Raw genomic sequence first — 20,609 nt, 5'->3', positions numbered from 1 at the left:
GTTGGTCTGAGGAATCGGATGATCTCCTATGGGACTGCTTGGAGTCAGTGGACTGGTCAGTATTTAAAAACTCTGCGACCAGCCTGAATGAGTACACCACTATAGTAACTGACTTCATTAGTAAGTGTGTAGAAGACTGAGTGCCAAAGAAGCAAATCCGTGTGTTCCCCAAACAGAAACCATGGATGAACAGGGATATCCACTGCTTGCTGAAGTCCAGGTCTGAGGCGTTCAAGTCAGGCGACACTGACCTATACAAGAAAGCCAGATATGATCTAAGGAGACCCATCAAAGATGCCAAAAGACTACCAGACCAAGCTAGAGTCCCAGGCTAGCCACACCAACCCCGCCGACTATGGCAAGGTCTGCAAGTCATAACAGGCTACAAGATGAAAGCATGTAAAATCACCGGCTCCAATGCACCCCTCCCTGATGAGCTCAATGCATTCTACGCCCGTTTTGAGCAAGAGGTCAGCGAGAACATGCCCTCCACCCTGGAAGCCCTGGATGAACCTGTATCTGGGGTCACCATTGCAGATGTCAGAGCAGCTTTCTTAAAGGTCAACCCATGGAAAGCAACTGGCCCGGATGGGGTACCCGGACGTGCACTCAGATCCTGCGCGGATCAGCTGGCGGGGGTATTCACAGACATCTTCAACCTCTCTTTACACCAATCTGAGGTCCCTATCTGCTTCAAGAAGACGACCATCATCCCGGTACCTAAGAAAAACCAAGCAGCATGCCTTAATGACTATCAGCCGGTGGCTCTGACATCCATCATTATGAAGTGCTTCGAAAGATTAGTCATGGCACGAATCAATTCCAGCCTCCCAGACTACCTGGATCCACTACAGTTTGCCGACCGCCGCAACAGGTCCACAGCAGACGCCATTTCCCTGGCCCTGCACTCAACCCTGGAACATCTAAATAACATGGACACCTATGTCAGACTCCTATTTATTGACTACAGCTCAGCCTTCAACACTCTTATTCCCACGAAACCCATCTCCAAACTCCGTGGCCTGGGCCTCCGTCTGCAACTGGATCCTGAACTTCCTAACTCACAGACCACAATCAGTAAGGATAGGCAACAACAGCTCCTCCACGATAATCCTCAACATCGGTGCCCCACAAGGGTGTGTTCTCAGCCCCCTACTATACTCCTTATACACCTATGACTGTGCGGCCAAATTCCCCTCCAATTCGATTTTCAAGTTTGCTGACGACACCACCGTAGTGGGTCGGATCTCAAACAATGACGAGACAGAGTACAGGAATGAGATAGAGAATCTGGTGAACTGGTGTGGCAACAATAATCACTTCCTCAATGTCAACAAAACGAAGGAGATTGTCATCGACTTCAGGAAGCGTAAAGGAGAACATGCCCCTGTATACATCAATGGGGACGAAGTAGAAAGGGTCGAGAGCTTCAAGTTTTTAGGTGTCCAGATCACCATCAACCTGTCCTGGTCCCCCCATGCTGACGCTATAGTTAAGAAAGCCCACCAACGCCTCTACTTTCTCAGAAGACTAAGGAAATTTGGCATGTCAGCTGCGACTCTCACCAACTTTTACAGATGCACCATAGAAAGCATTCTTTCTGATTGTATCACAGCTTGGTATGGCTCCTGCTCTGCCCAAGACCGCAAGGAACTACAAAAGGTCGTGAATGTAGCCCAATCCATCACGCAAACCAGCCTCCCATCCATTGACTCTGTCTACACTTCCCGCTGCCTCGGCAAAGCAGCCAGCATAATAAAGGCCCCATGCACCCCGGACATTCTCTTTTCCACCTTCTTCCTTCGAGAAAAAGATACAGAAGTCTGAGGTCACGTACCAACCAACTCAAGAACAGCTTCTTCCCTGCTGCTGTCAGACTTTTGAATGGACTTACCTTGCATTAAGTTGATCTTTCTCTACACCCTAGCTATGACTGTAACACTACATTCTGCACTCTCTCATTTCCTTCTCTATGAACGGTATGTTTTGTCTGTACGGCGCGCAAGAAACAATACTTTTCACTGTATGTTAATACATGTGACAATAATAAATCAAATCAAATCAAATCAATGATTAGAACTGCTGTTTCACAGCGCCAGGGACCCGGGTTCAATTCCAGTCTCAGGTCATTGTCTGTGTGGAGTTTGCACATTCTCCCCATATCTGCGTGGGTTTCCTCCGGGTGCTCCAGTTTCCTCCCACAGTCCAAAGATGTGCGGGTTAGGTGGATTGGCCATGCTAAATTGCCCCTTAATATCCGGGGGACTAGCTAGGGTAAATGCATGGAGTTATGGGGATAGGGCCTGGGTGGGATTGTGGTCAGTGTAGGCTCGATGGGCCAAATGGCCTCCTTCTACAGTGTAGGGATTCTATGGTTCTATATTTCAATGCTCCAGTTTCCTCCCATATTCCAAAGATGTGTGGATTAGGTTGACTGTAAGAAGTCTCACAACACCAGGTTAAAGTCCGACAGGTTTATTTGGTAGCAAAAGCCACTAGCTTTCGGAGCGCTGCTCTTTCGTCAGGTAAGTGGGAGTTCTGTTCACAAACAGGGCATAGGTTGATTGGCCATGCTTAATTGCCCCTTAGTGTCAGAGGGATTAGCAGAATAAATATATGGGGTTATGGGGATAGGGCCCGGGTGGGATTGTGGTCGGTGCAGGCTCGATGGGCCGAATGGCCTCCTTCTGCACTGTAGGGATTCTATGATTCTAAAATAAAAGACAAATATATATTTCTCAGAACATCTACACTGATATATATTCAGCCAATAAAGAAGGATAATTACAGAATAAAATGTAAGAAGTGCAGAACAGACAACAAATCGCAAATAACTCAAATGAACACAATTTCAAACAACTGTCGGTGTGAACCAGTTTATTCAATCAAAATATCCTGCAATCTGAAGGCTTCAAATTTACAATGGATGCCAACCAGTTTAGCAAAAAGTGTTTATGTGGGGTGTAATTTGTAGCAATTTAAAAATGCAAGTTTCAGAACAAAAGAGACCAGCCACTATGGCCACTCTTTCACAGGACAATTTATTCACATATAATCTAAGCAAAAGCTTTTGTCCTTAGGCCACCACCCAAACGAATCCGAAGTAATTGGTTGCTGCTTTTTGTCCTTAAAGGGATGCATAAAACATGCAAAATAGCCCGTTATATAATAACCCTCGCGCTAGTGTCAGGCTGAACAATGTTGAGGCTGATGGTGTGAAGGTCGGAACAGAAATGGAGAGACGGGCCAACAGAAAATGCTGGAGAAACTCAGCAGGTCTGACAGCATCTGTGGGGAGAGAGTAGAGCCCACGTTTTGAGTCTGGATGACCCTTTGTCAGACCTATTCTCTCCTCACAGATGCTGTCAGATTGTTGAGTTTCTCCAGCACTTTCTGTTTCAGATTTATTTTGCCTTTATAATGGAGGTAAGGGGCTTGGCTATAAAGATTTTGAGATGAAGATTGACAGAACAGATTGGAGGAGGCATTTGCAAACCCTGGGTTTACATCATGGGTCGGGGGGAATCTCAGCTTGGAAGGAACATCTTTTTCAGTGAAAACAACCATCGTTTCCACTGGTTCAACAACATTGCTGGAAGGGTGGAGTTATTGTGTTAATGCCTTTCTAACGGCAGTCTCTCTTTGTCCCAGTCATTGGCCATGATGTTACTGGGAATGTGAGAGTTTAGTTGAATCGGTCGCTCTCACATCGCTGAGGCAGAGGATTGCCGGTTCACACTGCACTCCAGTTCACTAAGGTTAGCTTAACACTCCAGTGCAATACTGCTGCATTTTCACAGGTTCCACCTTTTAGGTGGGATCCCAAACCAAAGTCCTATTTACCAGTGGTTCAGGTGGGTGCAAAGAAGTCCAGAAAGTCCTCCTGGTGTCCAGGTTCACATTCTTCCTTCAACCCGAACCACCAAAACAGAATAACTGATCATTTCATTTACCATTTTACTTGTTATTTATGAGTTCCTACAGCGTGCAAATTGGCCTCAAATAGCAATAGTAACTGGATTTCAAAAGCAACTAATTGGTTGTGAAGTGCTTTGGGATATCCTGATAAGGCACTGCGCAAAAGCCTGCACATCCCTAGAACAACAACTTGCATCTATATAAGCACCATTAACGTAGTAACATGTCACAAGGCTCTTCACAGGGGCAAATGTCAACCAAAATTTGATGTAGAGCCATGAGATATTTTTAATTGTTCCACCATTGGTGACTTGGTTGTAAATTCTCTCCCTAAACCTTTCAGTCACACCTTCTCTCTCACCCCTCTTTTAAGACGCTCCTTAAAACTTACTCCTTTGACCCAAGTTTTTGGTCACCAATCACTAATGTTGCCTTATGTGGCTTGGTGTCATATTTTGCTTTGGGATATTCCCGTGCAGGGTCTTGGAGTATTTTGTTAAAGGCACTATATAAATACAAATGGTTTGTGTTACGTATATATTCAAGTGTATAGGTAGATGTATAAATAACATTGAGTTAGGCTGAAAGATGCGTGGGAACACCACCACCTGGAAGTTCCCCTGCAAGCCACACGCCATCCTGATTGGAAATATATTGTCATTCCTTCACTGTGGCTGGATCAAAATCCTGGAACTCCCTCCCTAGTAGTACCGTGGGCGTACCTACACCAAAGGGACTACAGCAGTTCAAGAAGGCAGCTGACCACCACCTTCTCAAGGAGCAAATAGGGATGGGCAATAAATGCTGGCCTGGCCAGCGAAGCCCATATCCCGTGAAGGAATAAAATAAAAGATGGCGCAGTGTTTCTCCACACAGCGAAGGAGATGGAAGACTTGCTGCCTCTTGGAAACACGAGAGGAAAGTTGAAATGAGCATTGATTGTAGTAGGTTTGAGAAAATAAAAAAGGGAGACAAGATTGCAATAGCTGGAGGGTAGAGGTGTGGGAGCCAGACAACAAGTTTTACAGGCGTGTTTTAGATTGCACACCATTACCAAGTGTACCTATCTCCAGCAAAAAAAATGCAGCGAGAACCAGGATCAGATTACACAAATCATGCAGAATTGTTTGGCTCCACATTCTTTATTAAACAACGCTTCACATTTTGTGATTGATGCACAGTAATAAGGCAAAGTAGCAGTGATATAAATATATACATTATATATATATATTTGAATAGTTTGGTCTTCCTGTTGTCAAGATTCTGAGGGGGCAGAGCGGTGCTGTTCTCTTGCTCGACTTGTAGATACCAGCCCCAGTAAGGCTCAAACACGGCTTACTGCTGAACAGAAAAGCTTCCAGCACGGTTCAAGCAGTCGGCAGTACTTTCACTTGCATTGGTGCACGGTCCAAGAACGTGTTGAAGCCTTTAATGTCTGCGTCTGTCTATTATGGAGCAGGCCTGTTGGAGGAGGGAACTGGAGAGTGGGAGTGATGGGGAGTCTTCTTGATGTTGAGATGGAGGTCTGACCAGCTCCCAAGACACAGCGTGGCTGCTCATCCAACTGTAATTGTTGATGTGGGTTGGGTCTTTAAGGATCTCCATTCTTCCTGCCATTCAATGATGAGGACATATCTGGTTCTGCTCAGAAATCAAAGGTTTAAGGATGCACTGGCGAATAAGTTGCACATTTGAGGCAATGCTGTCACTGAGTAACAGTTCGGTCAGTTGGAGTCACTATTGGTTGTGGGTGGCGTTGCTTACTCATTGAGGATAACACAAAAGGACAGCACATCAGGCCAGAGCTGAACAAGTTCAGGACAGTAAAGAGAGAAAGGGCCACTGTGTCGGGGGAAATGTAAAAGCAGACCACACAGCCTGCAGACCAAACGGGAGTATTTGCAATCTTTAAGGGAGGGAAGGGGGGGTTAAACCTGACCATTTAATCCGTCATTAAAATGGAGACGTTGCACAGCCATGCACAGGCAGCTGGTTAGGGTATAACATGCCACATCTGCAGCAGACACCAAACCAAAAGCATTGACTTGTCCGAACGAATCAACACCATCACCCTGCGACTTTGTTCCCCACATCCTACTGCTGTGGGAACACTGCTGGCTGTTTAACAGGCGATGCAGCCACTGAGTTCTTTCTCCCAGGACGGGGCCATGCTGCCAATGGCTGCCTTACGGCGCTGTGCTGTACACCACTTCCTGCGGAGATAAGAATCAGTCAAATTAGAATGAGAGCTTGAGAGAACAGTCAAATCTGGCAGGAGGTGAGGACAGTTTGTTATTCCTGCTTATCTGTTTTATCCATATTAATATGGTCATTGTCTATCCAATTTTTCCTTTATTAGAACATAGAACAGTACAGCACAGAACAGGCCCTTCAGCCCACAATGTTGTGCCGAGCTTTATCTGAAACCAAGATCAAGCTATCCCACTCCCTATCATCCTGGTGTGCTCCATGTGCCTATCCAATAACCGCTTAAATGTTCCTAAAGTGTCTGACTCCACTATCACTGCAGGCAGTCCATTCCACACCCCAACCACTCTCTGCGTAAAGGACCTACCTCTGATATCCTTCCTATATCTCCCACCATGAACCCTATAGTTATGCCCCTTTGTAATAGCTCCATCCACCCGAGGAAATAGTCTTTCAACGTTCACTCTATCTATACCCTTCATCATTTTATAAACCTCTATTAAGTCTCCCCTCAGCCTCCTCCACTCCAGAGAGAACAGCCCTAGCTCCCTCAACCTTTCCTCATAAGACCTACCCTCCAAACCAGGCAGCATCCTGGTAAATCTCCTCTGCACTCTTTCCAGCGCTTCCACATCCTTCTTATAGTGAGGTGACCAGAACTGCTCTCTCACAGCGTATTGTTCCTCAAAGTGTCCTCCTCCATACTCTACCTCTTCTCTAGCTTCTCACTCTCAATGTTAAGACTCTTTACACCGTCCCTTATTGGATTTCATTTTATTTAACACTACATATCCATTAATATATCCTTCCTCCACACAATTCACACAGGCTTTTAAAACCCAAGATTGAGGGTCAACTAATTACTATTTGCTGATCGACCCTGTCTCATTGCCTACTTTTTTGTAAGCTTGTAGATGTCCTACATGATCAACCTTAGCCACCCCGGGGTTTCTCAACTTAGAAAAGTCAATACTTACACACGAAGGTGGAGACAGCCTCCCTCATCAGTCTCTGCATCATTCGTGGCTTCCGCCACGAGCAAACTGTGTGAATCCTGGACTCAAAAAGCCCTGCTTCCAGTTACAGTCATATCATTCCCATTAGTTGGGGCGGCACAGTGGTTAGCACTGCTCTCTCACAGCACCAGGGACCCAGGTTCAATTCCGGCCTTGGGTCATTGTCTGTGTGGAGTTTGCACGTTCTCCCCGTGTCTGCGCGGGTTTCCTCCAGGTGCTCCAGTTTCCCTCCACAGTCCAAAGATGTGCAGTTAAGCGAGTTGACCATGCTAAATTGACCCTTAGTGTCCCAAGATATGTAGGGTAGGAGGATTAACCATGGTAAATGTGTGGGATGAAGGAGGGCTTGGGTGAGGTACTCTGTCAGAGAGAGTTGGTGCAGACTTGATGGGCCAAATGGCCTCCTACTGCACTGCAGGGATTCTATGAGTTCTATGAGTTATTGGAATTGAATCCCGGTTCAGTGCAGATTTCCATATATAAACTTGGAGTTACATTATGGCCTTAACTGCCAAAAACAGTTACTCATACACTACATAAGAGTAAAAAATACCTTGCATTAAATAAGCAGCTACAAATGTACACTCACATGTACGTACAGGTCCAAAATATTGTGCATTTCAGAATCATTAGAACAATTCTGGGATTTCCTCTCATTGGTGAGAAGCAAGAAAATAAGGCAGAAACTTACTCCGCATTTGGACCTTCACTTTTGATTAATAATGTTTATTTCTGTTTCCCAGTCGCAGCCAGCCAGATTGCAAAGCCTGCAGCACTAGCCCTAGCTGACCAGTGCAGAGGGCCGAAGAGGCTGGGGGTGGGGGTGTGGGTGTGAGGGGGGGGGGGGGGGGGGGGGGATTTGCTTGGCAGTTGGGAGGAACATTGGAGACCAGAGAAAGGATTGAGGTCTGGGGCAGCCAGAAATCAGAGACCAGAGGCCTGAGGCTAGCAGGGTTGGGAAGATGCCACTGGGTAGCATGTGGCTAGCGCTGCTGCCTCACAGCACCAGGGACCGGGGTTTGATTCCCGGTTTAGGTCACTGGCTGTGCAGAGTCTGCATGTTCTCCCCGTGTCTGGGTGGGTTTCCACCGGTTTCCTCCCACAGTCTGAAAGACGTGCAGGTTAGGTGCATTGGCCATGCTAAATTCTCCCTCAGTGTACCCGAACAGACGCCGGAATGTGGCGACTAGGGGATTTTCACAGTAACTTCATTGCAGTGTTAATGTAAGCCTACTTGTGACACTAATAAATAAACTTTAAAACAGTGATATGCCAGCAGGTAAGGGGAAGACACTTAGCTGTTGGATCCAGCATATCCTCATGTCCCTTTAGCAATCAAGCTTTCCCAATCCAAGGCCCAGAAACTCAGTCTGCCGGGATTATTCTATCTCAACGGGGTTTATAATAAAAAGCATGCAGCCACATTATAGTATTTAAATGGCCGTGCTCCTATCCACAAGTTTGTTGGCTGCCTGCCTCCTTTAAAATTGGATGTGGGCTGTTGGGGGACCAGGATGCAAATTTTGAACATTTGAAGATCCCACAAATCTGACTGCTCTTGGAGGTTAAAACTCCCCTCCTGTGTGAGGCTAAAGGCTGACCCTGTCCTCCTCCACCCAAGGGGTGATTTATACTTCTCCGCCACTCGGTTTACAGCATGATCTGGAGCGGCGAGATGAAGATTGTCAGATCAACCTATGGCCAGCTCCCTGCCCACGGCCTGCAGGACGCCTCAATTTCGATGGCCAGCACTTCTGGCTGGACACTCACGGGAATCTCATTATTCCATGGAAACCAGGACACTAATCTGATTTGAGGATCTCATTTCACCGTCAGAAACAAGCGGGAACAGTGCAATCTCACCATCATTCACAAGGGTTAAAGGGCAGTAAACGTCTCAAAGGCAATTAGGGATGAAATTGCTGGCCTTGCCAGTGACATCATCCCACAAAATAATTTTTATAAAACCTACCCCTGGAAGCAGGTGTGGGAATATTATGATTTTATTGTCTTGAGCCTTAACGTCTTTCTAAAAGTCCTCAGCCTCTTAAATTATACCATCCGTTAACCCCTCCATCCCCTCCCCCACCCCATGGATCTACCCCTCATTGAGGTAGAAATCCGAGGTGAACTCCAGGATCCACTGGTTCCATACCCACTTGCTGAGGGGGGATACAGAATTCTGGAGGAACCAGATTACATCCTGCTGTGTTTATTACAGATACTTGCGCCACTGAAGATGCTGCGGGACCCACTCTTTCATGTTGCTGTATTTCATATCCGATGGGTTGTTGTCCTTTATTACGGTCATTTGTCTGAGGTAAACATCCTTATGTGATTGCTTGCTGCCCCGAGCTGACAACACAGCTCTATCCCTACTAACCTGGGAGAGTTGCATGCTGACTCACCGACAGATAAACATCCTGGTTATCTGCTAGCGCCTGCTTTGCCAGATAATGTTCTCGTTTCATTTTCACCTCGAGAGATTCTGGAATATCCGGTACCAACCAGACAATGAGACGAAGAATGAGAAACACCACATGCTGCAGAACAAAAACACAGCGACTCAATGACATAAAGGGCGACATGTAGAGCAGCACAGTGGCACAGTGTTAGCACTGCTGCCTCACAGCGCCAGGGTCCCGGGTTCAATTCCTACCTTGGGTCACTGTCTGTGTGGAGTTTGCACATTCTCCCTATGTCTGCGTGGATTTCCTCCGGGTGCTCCGGTTTCCTCCCACAGTCCAAAGATGTGCAGGTTAGGTTGATTGGCCGTGGTAAATTGTCCCTTACTGTCAGGGGGACGAGCAAAGGTTACGGGATAGGGCCTGAGTAGGAGTGCGGTCGGTGCAGACTCGATGGGCTAAATGGCCTCCTTCTGCACTGTAGGGATTCTATGAAATAAACTACGCCCAACCTGCATCAGAGGCAATAGGGTCCAGTAATCTTAGGAGAGAGCAGAAAGTACTGTCTGAGGAAAGGAGTACTGTCTAAGGGGCAGAGCACTGTCTCAGGGAAAGAGCACTGCCTAAGGGAAAGAACACTGTGAAGGAGTATCCTAGCAGAACCTTCGAGGGAAGGGCAGCTACAGAGTGTCAGCTAAGAAGGATCGGCAGCAAATGATCCATACACCAGGGACTTTTTTCAAATAATAATCAGGTTCAAGTTTGTGAGGAACACACTGGACTCTACGTCTTTTTATTCATTCATAGGACATGGGTGTCGCTGGCTGGCCAGCATTTATTACCCATCCCTGGTTGCCCTTGAACTGAGTGCCTTGCTTGGCCATTTCAGAGGACAGTTGAGAGTCAAAATACATGTAGGCCAGACCAGGTAAGGACGGCAGATTTCCTTCCCTAAAGGACATTAGTGAACCAGATGGGTTTTTCCGACAATCGACAATGGTTTCATGGTCATCAGTAGATTCTTAATTCCAGAAAGTTTTTATTGAATTCAAATTCCACCATCTGCTGTGACAGGATTCGAACACAGGTCCCCCAGAACATTAGCTGAGTTTCTGGATTAATATTCTTGCGATAATACTACTAGGCCAGCGCCTCCCCCAAACTATCTTATCAAATACTAACAACCCTGAGTGGTAACTGAGGTCTATAATGATGAGACATAACTAAAGGGACCCATTGGGTCCACAGGGCAAAAGGACAAAACGGCAGCTACTGGATGCAAATAAATGATTCTTTTACCAAAATTACAACTTTGTGCCACTACTTTACCTCAAAGGCAATGATGAATCCAAGTCTTATAGCCAGCAGCTTCCAGTAGAATAGTGTGAGATGTCCATCTGGATCACGAAATGCCTTGTACCTGCCGTTAGACAGAATCACTTACAACACAAACACAGACTCATTGACCCAAGCTGTTCATTGTGCTTATACTCCACATAGATAGAATCTTAATCCCACTGTTCCTTCACCTCCCCTTCCTTCAATCTCCCACCTAACCTATTCCTGAATGTTAACATGGAGTGGGATTTTCCATCCTCCCTATGCCGTGTGCTGCGGGGACAGAGACGGCCCACCATTGGTCAGCAGCGGGATCTTCTGTTTCTACCATTGTCAACAGGGTTTCCTGTTAGAATCATAGAATCCCTGCAGCGCAGAAGGAGGCCATTCGGCCCATTGGGTCTGCACCGACAACAACCCACCCAGGCCCTATCCCCATAACCCCAAGTATTTATCCTAGCTAGTCCCCCTGATATTAAGGGGCAATTTAGTACAGCCAATCCACCTAACCCGCACATTGGCATAGTGGCACAGTGGTTAGCACTGCTGCCTCACAGCGCCAGGGTTCTAGGTTCAATTCCCAGCTTGGGTCACTGTCTGTGTGGAGTTTGCACGTCCTCCCTGTGTCTGCCTGGGTTTCCTCCGGGTGCTCCAGTTTCCTCCCGCAGTCCAAAGATGTGTGGGTTAGATTTATTGGCCGTGCTAAATTGACCATTAGTGTCTGGGGGATTAGTAAGATAAATAAGTCGGGTCATGGGGATAGGGCCTGGCTGGGATTGTGGTCGGTGTAGACTTGATGGGCCGAATGGCCTCCTTCTGCACCCGGAGGAAACCCACGCAGACACAGGAAGAATGTGCAAACGCCACACAGACAGTGACCCAAGCTGGGAATTGAACCTAGGTCCCTGGCGCTGTGAGGCAGCAGTGTGCCACCGTGCCGCCTGTTGTTTGCACCCTCCACCACTGGGGAATCCACAGCGGGCAGATGCTGTCAGCAGACTGGAAAATCCAGCTGGTGGAAACAGCTGGAAAATCCCACCCATGGACCGCGGTTTTTCAGCCACGTTGTGCCCGGCACTGATTGCGTTAGAGTGGAGCGGGGCCGCAGATTCGGGGGTGAGTGGTTTAGCATTTTCAACAAAATCCCACCATGCTCGGATATCATCGGGTTCCCACATAGTAAGGGCAGAAATATGGATTTAAATATGCTGAGTCCATTTGAGGCTGGATTCTCCCAGATCCCGGGATTTTCCGACCCTCAGGTACAGCGGGAATCTGGTGAGAATCACGACTGGTCTCCACAACCCCAGTTGCCTCTCAGGAGGTGGTGGTGAGCTGCCTTCTTGAACTGCTGCAGTCCATGTGGTGTAGGCACACCCACAGTACTATTGGGGGTGGAGGGGGGAGGAGCAGTGGCAGGATTTTGACCCAGCGACAGTGAAGGAACAGCGACATAGTTCAATGTCAGGATGGTGAGTGACTTGGAGGGGAACTTGAAGGTGTTCCCATGTAAGCTGCCCTTGTCCTTCTAGGTGGTAGTTATTGTGGGTTTTGAAATGAGCTGCCAAAACAGCCTTGGTGAGTTACTGCTGTGTAGCTAATAGATGGTGTACACTGCTGCCACTGTGCACCAGTAGTGGAGGGATTGAATGTTGAAGGTGGTGGATGAGGTGCCAATCAAGTGGGCTGTTTTGTCCCGGGTTGTGTCAAGCTTCTTGAGTGTTGTTGAAGCTGCAAGTGGAGTGCATTCCATCACACTCCTGACTGTAGATGGTGGACAGACTTTGGAGAGTCGGGAGTTACACCTTGCAGAATTCCCTGTCTCTGACCTGCTCTTTCAGCCACAGTGGCTGGTCCAGTTCAGCTTTTGGTTAATGTAACTCCCAGGATGTTGATACTGAGAGATTCAGTGATGATGCCACTGGATGTCAAGGGGCGATGGTTGGATTCTCTCTTGTTGGAGGTGGTCATTGGCTGCCACTTGTGTGTCTGAATATTATTTGCCACTTATCAGGCCAAGCTTGTCCCGGTATTGTGCACATGGACACAGACTGCTTTAGTATCTGAGGAGTCGCGAATGGGCTGAACATTGGGCAATCACCAGTGAACATCCCCACCTCTGACTTTATGTTGGAAGGAAAGTCATTGATGAAGCAGCTGAAGACATTTGGGCCGAGGGGACTACCCTGAGGAACTCATGGAACGATGTCCTCAGGAGTGAGATGATTGACCTTGAATAATCACAACCATCTCCCTTTGTGCGAGGTATGACTCCAACCAGTGGAGAGATAACCCCCCCTAATTCCCATTGACTTCATTTTTGCTATGGCTCCCTGATACCACGCTCTGTCAAATGCTTCTCTGATGTCAAGGGCAGTCGCTCCCAGATCACCTCGAATTCAGCTCTTTTGTCCATGTTTAGACAAAGGCTGTAATGAGATAAGGAGCTGGGGCCCATCACTGTCCATGATCACATTTGACTTCTAGAATCATAGAATCCTACAGTGCAGAAGGAGGCTATTCAGCCCATCGAGTCTGCACCGATCACAATCCCACCCAGGCCCCATCCCCATAACCCCATGCATTTACCATAGCTAGTCCCTCCGTCACTAAGGGGCAATTTAGCATGGCCAATCCACCTAACCCACACATCTTTGGACTGTGGGAGGGAACCGGAGCACCTGGAGGAAACCCACGCAGACACGGGGAGAACATGCAAAATCCACACAGACAGTGACCCAAGCCAGGAATTGAACCCGGGTCCCTGGCACTGTGAAGCAGCAGTGCTAACCACTATGCCACTGTCCCGCCCCCTTTGGATTCAGCACTGGTTCCTGTTCTTGTCTTGCTGTTTTATTTACCGACCTCACGCCCAGCCCTCCAACAATTCCCTGCTTCCACCCTGCCCATCGCACCAAGACCAGGCCACAGTCACCAAAAGATATTTTCAAGACCACAACAGAGTGATGTTAATTCTCCCTGTCCTCAACATGGCATTTGACACAGTCGATGATACCCTTTCCTTTCTTTAACTTTGCCTCTGATCTCCCTTGGTGGCATTACCCAAGTTTGTTTCCTACAGCTTGCAGGCAGCCCTGGCTTCCCCACTTACTTCCTGAATGGCCACACACTTTGCGCCACCCAGCACCACAAAAAAGAGGGACTAATCTCCAATCCAGAAAACTAGCCGGGCATCTCGCCAGGGTTGGGGCAATAGGCAGGAGTCCCACTTTGACCATCCTAGAGAGGCTTCAGGGCAATCCAGCCCCTGGCCTCCAAGACACAGGTCACTTGGGTATCCCAGGTTAGTCTCACCTGCACATGGTGCGGTTGCTCTCTATATAGCTGTGGGGCGCGTACGCTAATGTGAAGTTCACGTATCCATCCAGGTTAGCGTTGTGTTCATACTGGTAAAGCAAGCGAGGCAGGAATTCAGACGTGAAAGCAATCAGGAACGCCTGGAGGAGAAAAGGAACGGAATTCAGACAGGAATAAATGGCAGAAGAGGAAAACGTCACATACTGCACCCGACAGTGCCACAGACAAGCACATACACAAGCCAGGTATGCAGACTATACAGACGTTAGAAGACCAGACTTTTCCAGATATCTGAAATGTTTTGCCTTATGTTGGCCAGCTTTTCCAGCATCATGGTCCCTAACACACAACGGTGACTAATTCAGCTAAGCAGTTTCTAACATTACTGGAATTAGTGAGCATATAAATATTAAACAGATTCCAGCAATACTCACTGAATTGCTAATGCTGTCACTCAGACAGTAACGTAAACATTCTTCACCTCGCTAGCTCTGCCAGGGCTCTGACAGAGGGGGTTTTCTCTTTTAGCAAAACTGCAAATATATATGTTATAAGCAGATTTAAGATCACACGACAAACTCTAGTGTTAAAGTTGCTGGGTCTCCAGTTTCACTTATTGTGCTCCTCATGGCGTACCTGTTAAGGCAGCGAGTCATACAGACCAAGAGGATCGATCCCTGGTCTCTGCTTCATTAGCTGATCTCATCTAGGGTGGCATGGTGGCACAGTGGTTAGCACTGCCGCCTTACAGCGCCAGGGACCCGGGTTTGATTCCAGCCTGGAATGTGACTATCTGAGTGGAGTCTGCACGTTCTCCCTGTGTCTGCGTGGGTTTCCTCCGGGTGCTCCGGTTTCCTCCCACAGTCCAAAGATGTGCAGGTTAGGGTGCATTGGCCATGCTAAATTGCCCCTAAGTGTCCTGGGATGGGTAAATTAGAGGGATTAGAGGGGTAAATATGTGGGACTGCGGGGATAGGGCCTGGGTGGGATTGTTGTCGGTGCAGACTCGATGGGCCGAATGGCCTCCTTCTGCACTGTAGGGTTTCTATGGTCCATAGAATTGTACCCCAGCAACAATCACTCCTTCAAGAGAGAAAGGAAGGAAATTGGCAGAAAAAGAGTGCAAGTTGGAAACCAATGGTACACACTGGGTTAACCAATACCCGACTGGCTGGTTACTCACATTAATAATGACCGAAAGCTGGGCTAATGCTTCAAGGATGTTAAACCAGACCCCGATGTTCTGAGCGCGTTCAGCCACTGGCCTCCGGTATTCACACACAAACTTGTGAGCATCCAGGCGAATCTCCACCCAGTTGTTGAGCAAAGCAAAAAGAGGAGCCAGTGGAAAGGCAGCCACAAATATAGTGATAAAACCGAACTGCAGGACTGTCGAGAGGAAGAACAGGTAGAGCGTCAGAAGCCTCAAATCTCTATGTGTGACTGCCATCCTTTACACCTTCCTAACACGCTCTGTGTATCACTCCAGGTGGATTTTTTAAAAACTCTACCCATTTAGGATTTGGTTTTTGGGTCACTGGCCAGGCCAGCATTTATTGCCCATCTCTAATCCCCCTTGAACTGAGTAGCTTGCTTAGCCATTTCAGCCAGCAGTCAATCAAATTGCCATGGATCCGGAGTCACCTGTAGGCCAGACCAGGTAAGGATGGCAGATTTCCTTCCCTAAAGGAAGTGAGTGAACCAGGTGCGTTTTTACGACAATCGTTCAATTTTTAATTGCAGATTTTTGCTGAATTCAAATTGCACCATCTGGTGGGATGGTGGTGGGATTCGGACCCAGGTCCCCAGGGTCTCTGTGTCTCTGTGTGACCCTGTGTCTCTGGATTGCTAGCCCAGTGAGAGTACCACCATCTCCCTTGGAGGGCACAGTAAGAAGTCTCACAGTGCCAGGTTAAAGTCCAACAGGTTTCTTTGGAATCACGAGCTTTCAGAGCGCTGCTCCGTCACCACCTAACAAAGGTACAGCGCTCTGAAAGCTCATGATTCCAAATAAACCTGTTGGACTTTAACCTGGTGTTGTGAGACTTCTTACTGTGCCCAACCCCAGTCCAACGCCGGCATCTCCACATCATCAATGTGGATTACAGGGTCAAAGGTAGGGTTCTGAAGACTGTGGAGGAACAGAGAGATCTTGGGGTCCATATCCACAGATCTCTAAAGGTTGCCACTCAAGTGGATAGAGCTGTGAAGAAGGCCTATAGTGTGTTAGCTTTTATTAACAGGGAGTTGGAGTTTAAGAGCCGTGGGGTTATGCTGCAACTGTACAGGACCTTGGTGAGACCACATTTGGAATATTGTGTGCAGTTCTGGTCACCTCACTATAAGAAGGATGTGGAAGCGCTGGAAAGAGTGCAGAGGAGATTTACCAGGAGGCTGCCTGGTTTGGAGGGTAGGTCTTATGAGGAAAGGTTGAGGGAGCTAGGGCTGTTCTCTCTGGAGCGGAGGAGGCTGAGGGGAGACTTAATAGAGGTTTATAAAATGATGAAGGGGATAGATAGAGTGAACGTTCAAAGACTATTTCCTCGGGTGGATGGAGCTATTACAAGGGGGCATAACTATAGGGTTCGTGGTGGGAGATATAGGAAGGATATCAGAGGTAGGTTCTTTACGCAGAGAGTGGTTGGGGTGTGGAATGGACTGCCTGCAGTGATAGTGGAGTCAGACACTTTAGGAACATTTAAGCGGTTATTGGATAGGCACATGGAGCACACCAGGATGATAGGGAGTGGGATAGCTTGATCTTGGTTTCAGATAAAGCTCGGCACAACATCGTGGGCCGAAGGGCCTGTTCTGTGCTGTACTGTTCTATGTTCTATGTTCTATGTTCATCCCTTGAGGGAGAAGTGGTGTTGCAAGTGACAGTAAAGTAAATTTTTGCATCATTTTTATTTTAGCCACACCCGATTCACACACAGGCAATCTGCCACTATTACCACCAGGACAATCATATCATCATCTGTTTCACAGCGTGTTCTGCGGAGTAGCACAATATACTTGAGATCAGAAGCTGCACACCATTCTCCCCCAGAATGATCATTTCATCTCAACCCCTGAACATGTGACTTGCTTGTACTGCACTCTGTGCTATCCGGAATAGTACAGCACATTACCGCATACCATCTGATCCCAGGAAAAACTTGCTGGACATCACTGGTTGTCATTGGTCACCACCGGCTATTATGGCAATCGATTTGTTATCATTCAGATCCATTACGGAGGTTATGGGGATAGGGTGGAGGAGAGGGCCTGGGTAAGATGCTCTGTCAGAGAGTCGGTGCAGACTCGATGGGCCAAATGGCCTCTTCTGTTCTGTGGGGATTCTATGATTCAGAAAGTCCCACTTTCATTCTGTCCAGATCTTTAGATGGGACACTGGTGTGTGTATATAGGTGGCAAATTACAACTCATGGTGTTTAGTGTAGAAATTTGCTGGATCTTTTACAGAATGGGTGGCACGGTGCCACAGTGGAGGGTGGCATGTTAGCACAGTGGTTAGCACTGCTGCCTCACAGCACCAAGGACCTTGGTTTGATTCCTGGCTTGGGTCATAGTCTGTGTGGAGTTTGCGCATTCTCCCCACGTCTGTGTGGGTTTCCTCTGGGTGCTCCGGTTTCCTCTCACAGTCCAAGGATGTGCGGGTTAGATGGATTGGCCATGTTAAATTGGGGACTAGCTAGGGTAAATGCATGGGGTTATGGGGATAGGGCCTGGGTGGGATTATGGTCAGTCCAGACTTGATGGCCGAATGGCCTCCTTCTGCACTGTAGGATTCTATTCTATGATTCTAGAATGTGACTGTGCCAAATCATTTATTCTCCTGATTAAGACTGGGACATTCTATTAACCCCGTCATATGACACCATTTGCAATTACTGGTTATTATTGATAACTTGATATCGTTGAATATCATTGGACACTACTGGACATAACTAGCGACCAACAGATATCACTGGACATCACTAGCTGTCAGTGGTTACCACTGAAACTGGATATTGCTGGAAGAGACTGAATATCACCCGTATGGGATGGCAATTGTTTTCACTGTGCATCACCACCTCTGAAGATCACTTCTAAGTGGTTTCAAAGGTATTTATCCAAATATTTAACATCTAACTAAACTAAAATTGCAGCTGTAATACATTAGGTAAAAGAATGTGTGTATTTTATTTCTACTCCCATAGTTGTATTGTGAATTCCATTCAGATGTGTACACTCAGAGATAAAAGGCTTGTTCTAATCACTCACCCATTTCCAGATACTCCTCAAACAGCCCCTCACATGGGATGAGTTCATTGTCTTCCTCCCATCGCTTGGGCTCCTGACAGATCTGGGAGCCCCGCACAATGGCCAGTTTGTGTTTCTGCCTCCAGGCCTTCAGTTTCCTGACAAATGCATGCAACAAGAAGTGGAAATAATCAATGCTTTCAAAAGGAAAATGGATGGGCACTTAAAACTGCAGGGCTATGGGGATCGAGCGAAGGAACGGGACAGGCTGGATTGTTCCGCAGAGAGCCGGCATGGATGCAATGGCCAAATGGCTCTTTGTATAGTGCAAATGATGCTCTGATTCTAATTGAGTCATCTGTGCTGGCCCTCCTAACAATGTGAAGGTGAGCTGGGTTACTGGATGCTGCATCACTAGTGGGCTTGAATTGGCTACAAAAGGCCCATGCCATCAATCTCAAGAACATCACAGTCCATTGCCTCCATGACTAACATACATCATTGGCAGATCATCAGCTGCCTCCATGACTAGGCTGAGCAATGCTTTTTATTAAAGACTAAGAAATACTTCAGAACACGTCCGTACCTGTCTGGATATTAGCAGTACAGTTTCAATATTCTCTAACCAACACAACAGATCATTCTTTTCATTATTTGTGTTTAAAATAGCCCCAACCACCAGTCATACCTTTGAAGCCAATATCCATGCTAAGATCATGGAACACCAGTCACCATGATAAGAGATGGTGGCGTGGTGATAATATCACCACCTGGGGATATGGTTTCGAATCCCATTCCAGCACTGGGCGGAACTTCATTTCAATTGATAAATCTGAACTATATAAATAAAAAGCTAGTCTCAGTAATGGTGACCGTGATAGTTATTGTCAATTTGTTGTAAAACCCATCTGGTTTAATGATGTTCCTTTAGGGAAGGAAATCTGCCATCCTTACCTAATCTGTCCCTAATCTGTGACTCCAGAGCCACAGCAATGTGGTTGGCTCTTAAGTGCCCTCTGAAATGGCCAAGCAAGACTCTCAGTTCAAGGGCAATTAAGGATGGGCAATAGTTAATGCCAGAGACACCCAATCCCGTGAAAAAGAAGAAAAAAATCAGGCACATCAGGCATGAGGACTTAAAAAAAACTCTAAACTCTTCAGTCTCCTAATCTTTCAAAATCCCAGTTTTGTTTCAACTGAATTTCAAGCTTCTCCCAGTCTACTCAGCACCTCACCCCCATGTTACGGTGACTAATGTGTTTCTTTCTGCATTGCGTAACACTGCAAAATGGCTGATGGTAATCTGGGTGTAGAATTTCCCAATGTCCTCTCAGTTCGCCCTGGTCTGATGTCGGGTGTGATAAAGGAGCTGGAAATCTGTACTCACGGAATGACAAACTCCTCAATGTTGCCGATGATCTGTTTCCCCACCATGATGATGAAAAGTTGCTGAGCGAGTTCGATCAGACATCCTCCGGAACCACACTGACAGAATCAAAGAGGACAAGTCAATTCCCACACACTGCAGTCTCTATCCAGATGAAATATTACAGCAGGACGGGTAGAAGAACAGAGAGAGAGAGAGAGAGAGCAGCGAGGAGCAGGAGTATGGAGCAACCAAAACAGGTACAATAACAATGAGCCAACTCCACAATTATATTCTCAATATATAAATAGCTAGAACAAAAAGCAACATCATCTGGAAGCTTCATTACTTGTATCTTAAAGAGAGAGGGTCATGCATGACCCTGGGGATTCAGTGCTCTGGGAAAGACACAACTCTCCTCACTCTGTGCTCCGGTGAAAGCTGTCCCCTCTCCCCATGTTATGTTCTTGTTGCTTCAGAATCTCCTCCCGGCTGTTTGAGATACATTCGGAGTGCGTTGTTTCTCCCTGTTGCTCTCAACAACAAGGGATCGAGTGTGCTATAGGGAGACAGGCCTATCCCAGCTTTCCTTACACTTTCAACCTAATCTCATCTACAAAATGAGGGGGGAAAAAATATATAAAGGTTGAAATAAAACTGAAAGTGCAGGAAATATTGTCTTTGAAAAAGAAAAGGTATCAAAATCATAGAATCACTACAGTGCAGAAGGAGGCCATTCAGCCCATCGAATCTGCACTGACAACAATCCCACCCAGGCCCTATCTCCATAACCCT

General features: G+C 47.0%; 1 protein-coding gene across 1 annotated transcript in view; it reads right to left on the bottom strand.

Annotated features, from left to right (window-relative positions):
• Positions 1-6,104: 6,104 nt before the first annotated feature.
• The window catches only part of ano11 (anoctamin 11), a 60,224-nt gene continuing 45,719 nt past the window's right edge, over positions 6,105-20,609 (bottom strand). Inside the window, exons 17-23 of the mRNA XM_078239755.1 lie at positions 19,836-19,933; positions 18,470-18,606; positions 15,387-15,592; positions 14,201-14,343; positions 10,877-10,967; positions 9,551-9,685; positions 6,105-6,131 (exon numbers count right to left, since the gene is read on the bottom strand). Coding sequence (XP_078095881.1) covers positions 6,105-6,131; positions 9,551-9,685; positions 10,877-10,967; positions 14,201-14,343; positions 15,387-15,592; positions 18,470-18,606; positions 19,836-19,933 — 837 coding nt within the window. The remainder of the gene's footprint in view (positions 6,132-9,550; positions 9,686-10,876; positions 10,968-14,200; positions 14,344-15,386; positions 15,593-18,469; positions 18,607-19,835; positions 19,934-20,609) is intronic.

The sequence above is a fragment of the Mustelus asterias genome, chromosome 22 (genome assembly GCF_964213995.1).
Source record: "Mustelus asterias chromosome 22, sMusAst1.hap1.1, whole genome shotgun sequence".
Taxonomy (NCBI): Eukaryota; Metazoa; Chordata; class Chondrichthyes; order Carcharhiniformes; family Triakidae; genus Mustelus; species Mustelus asterias.
The sequence above is the reverse complement of the archived record's forward strand: the minus strand, read 5'-3'. Positions and strand labels throughout refer to the sequence as shown.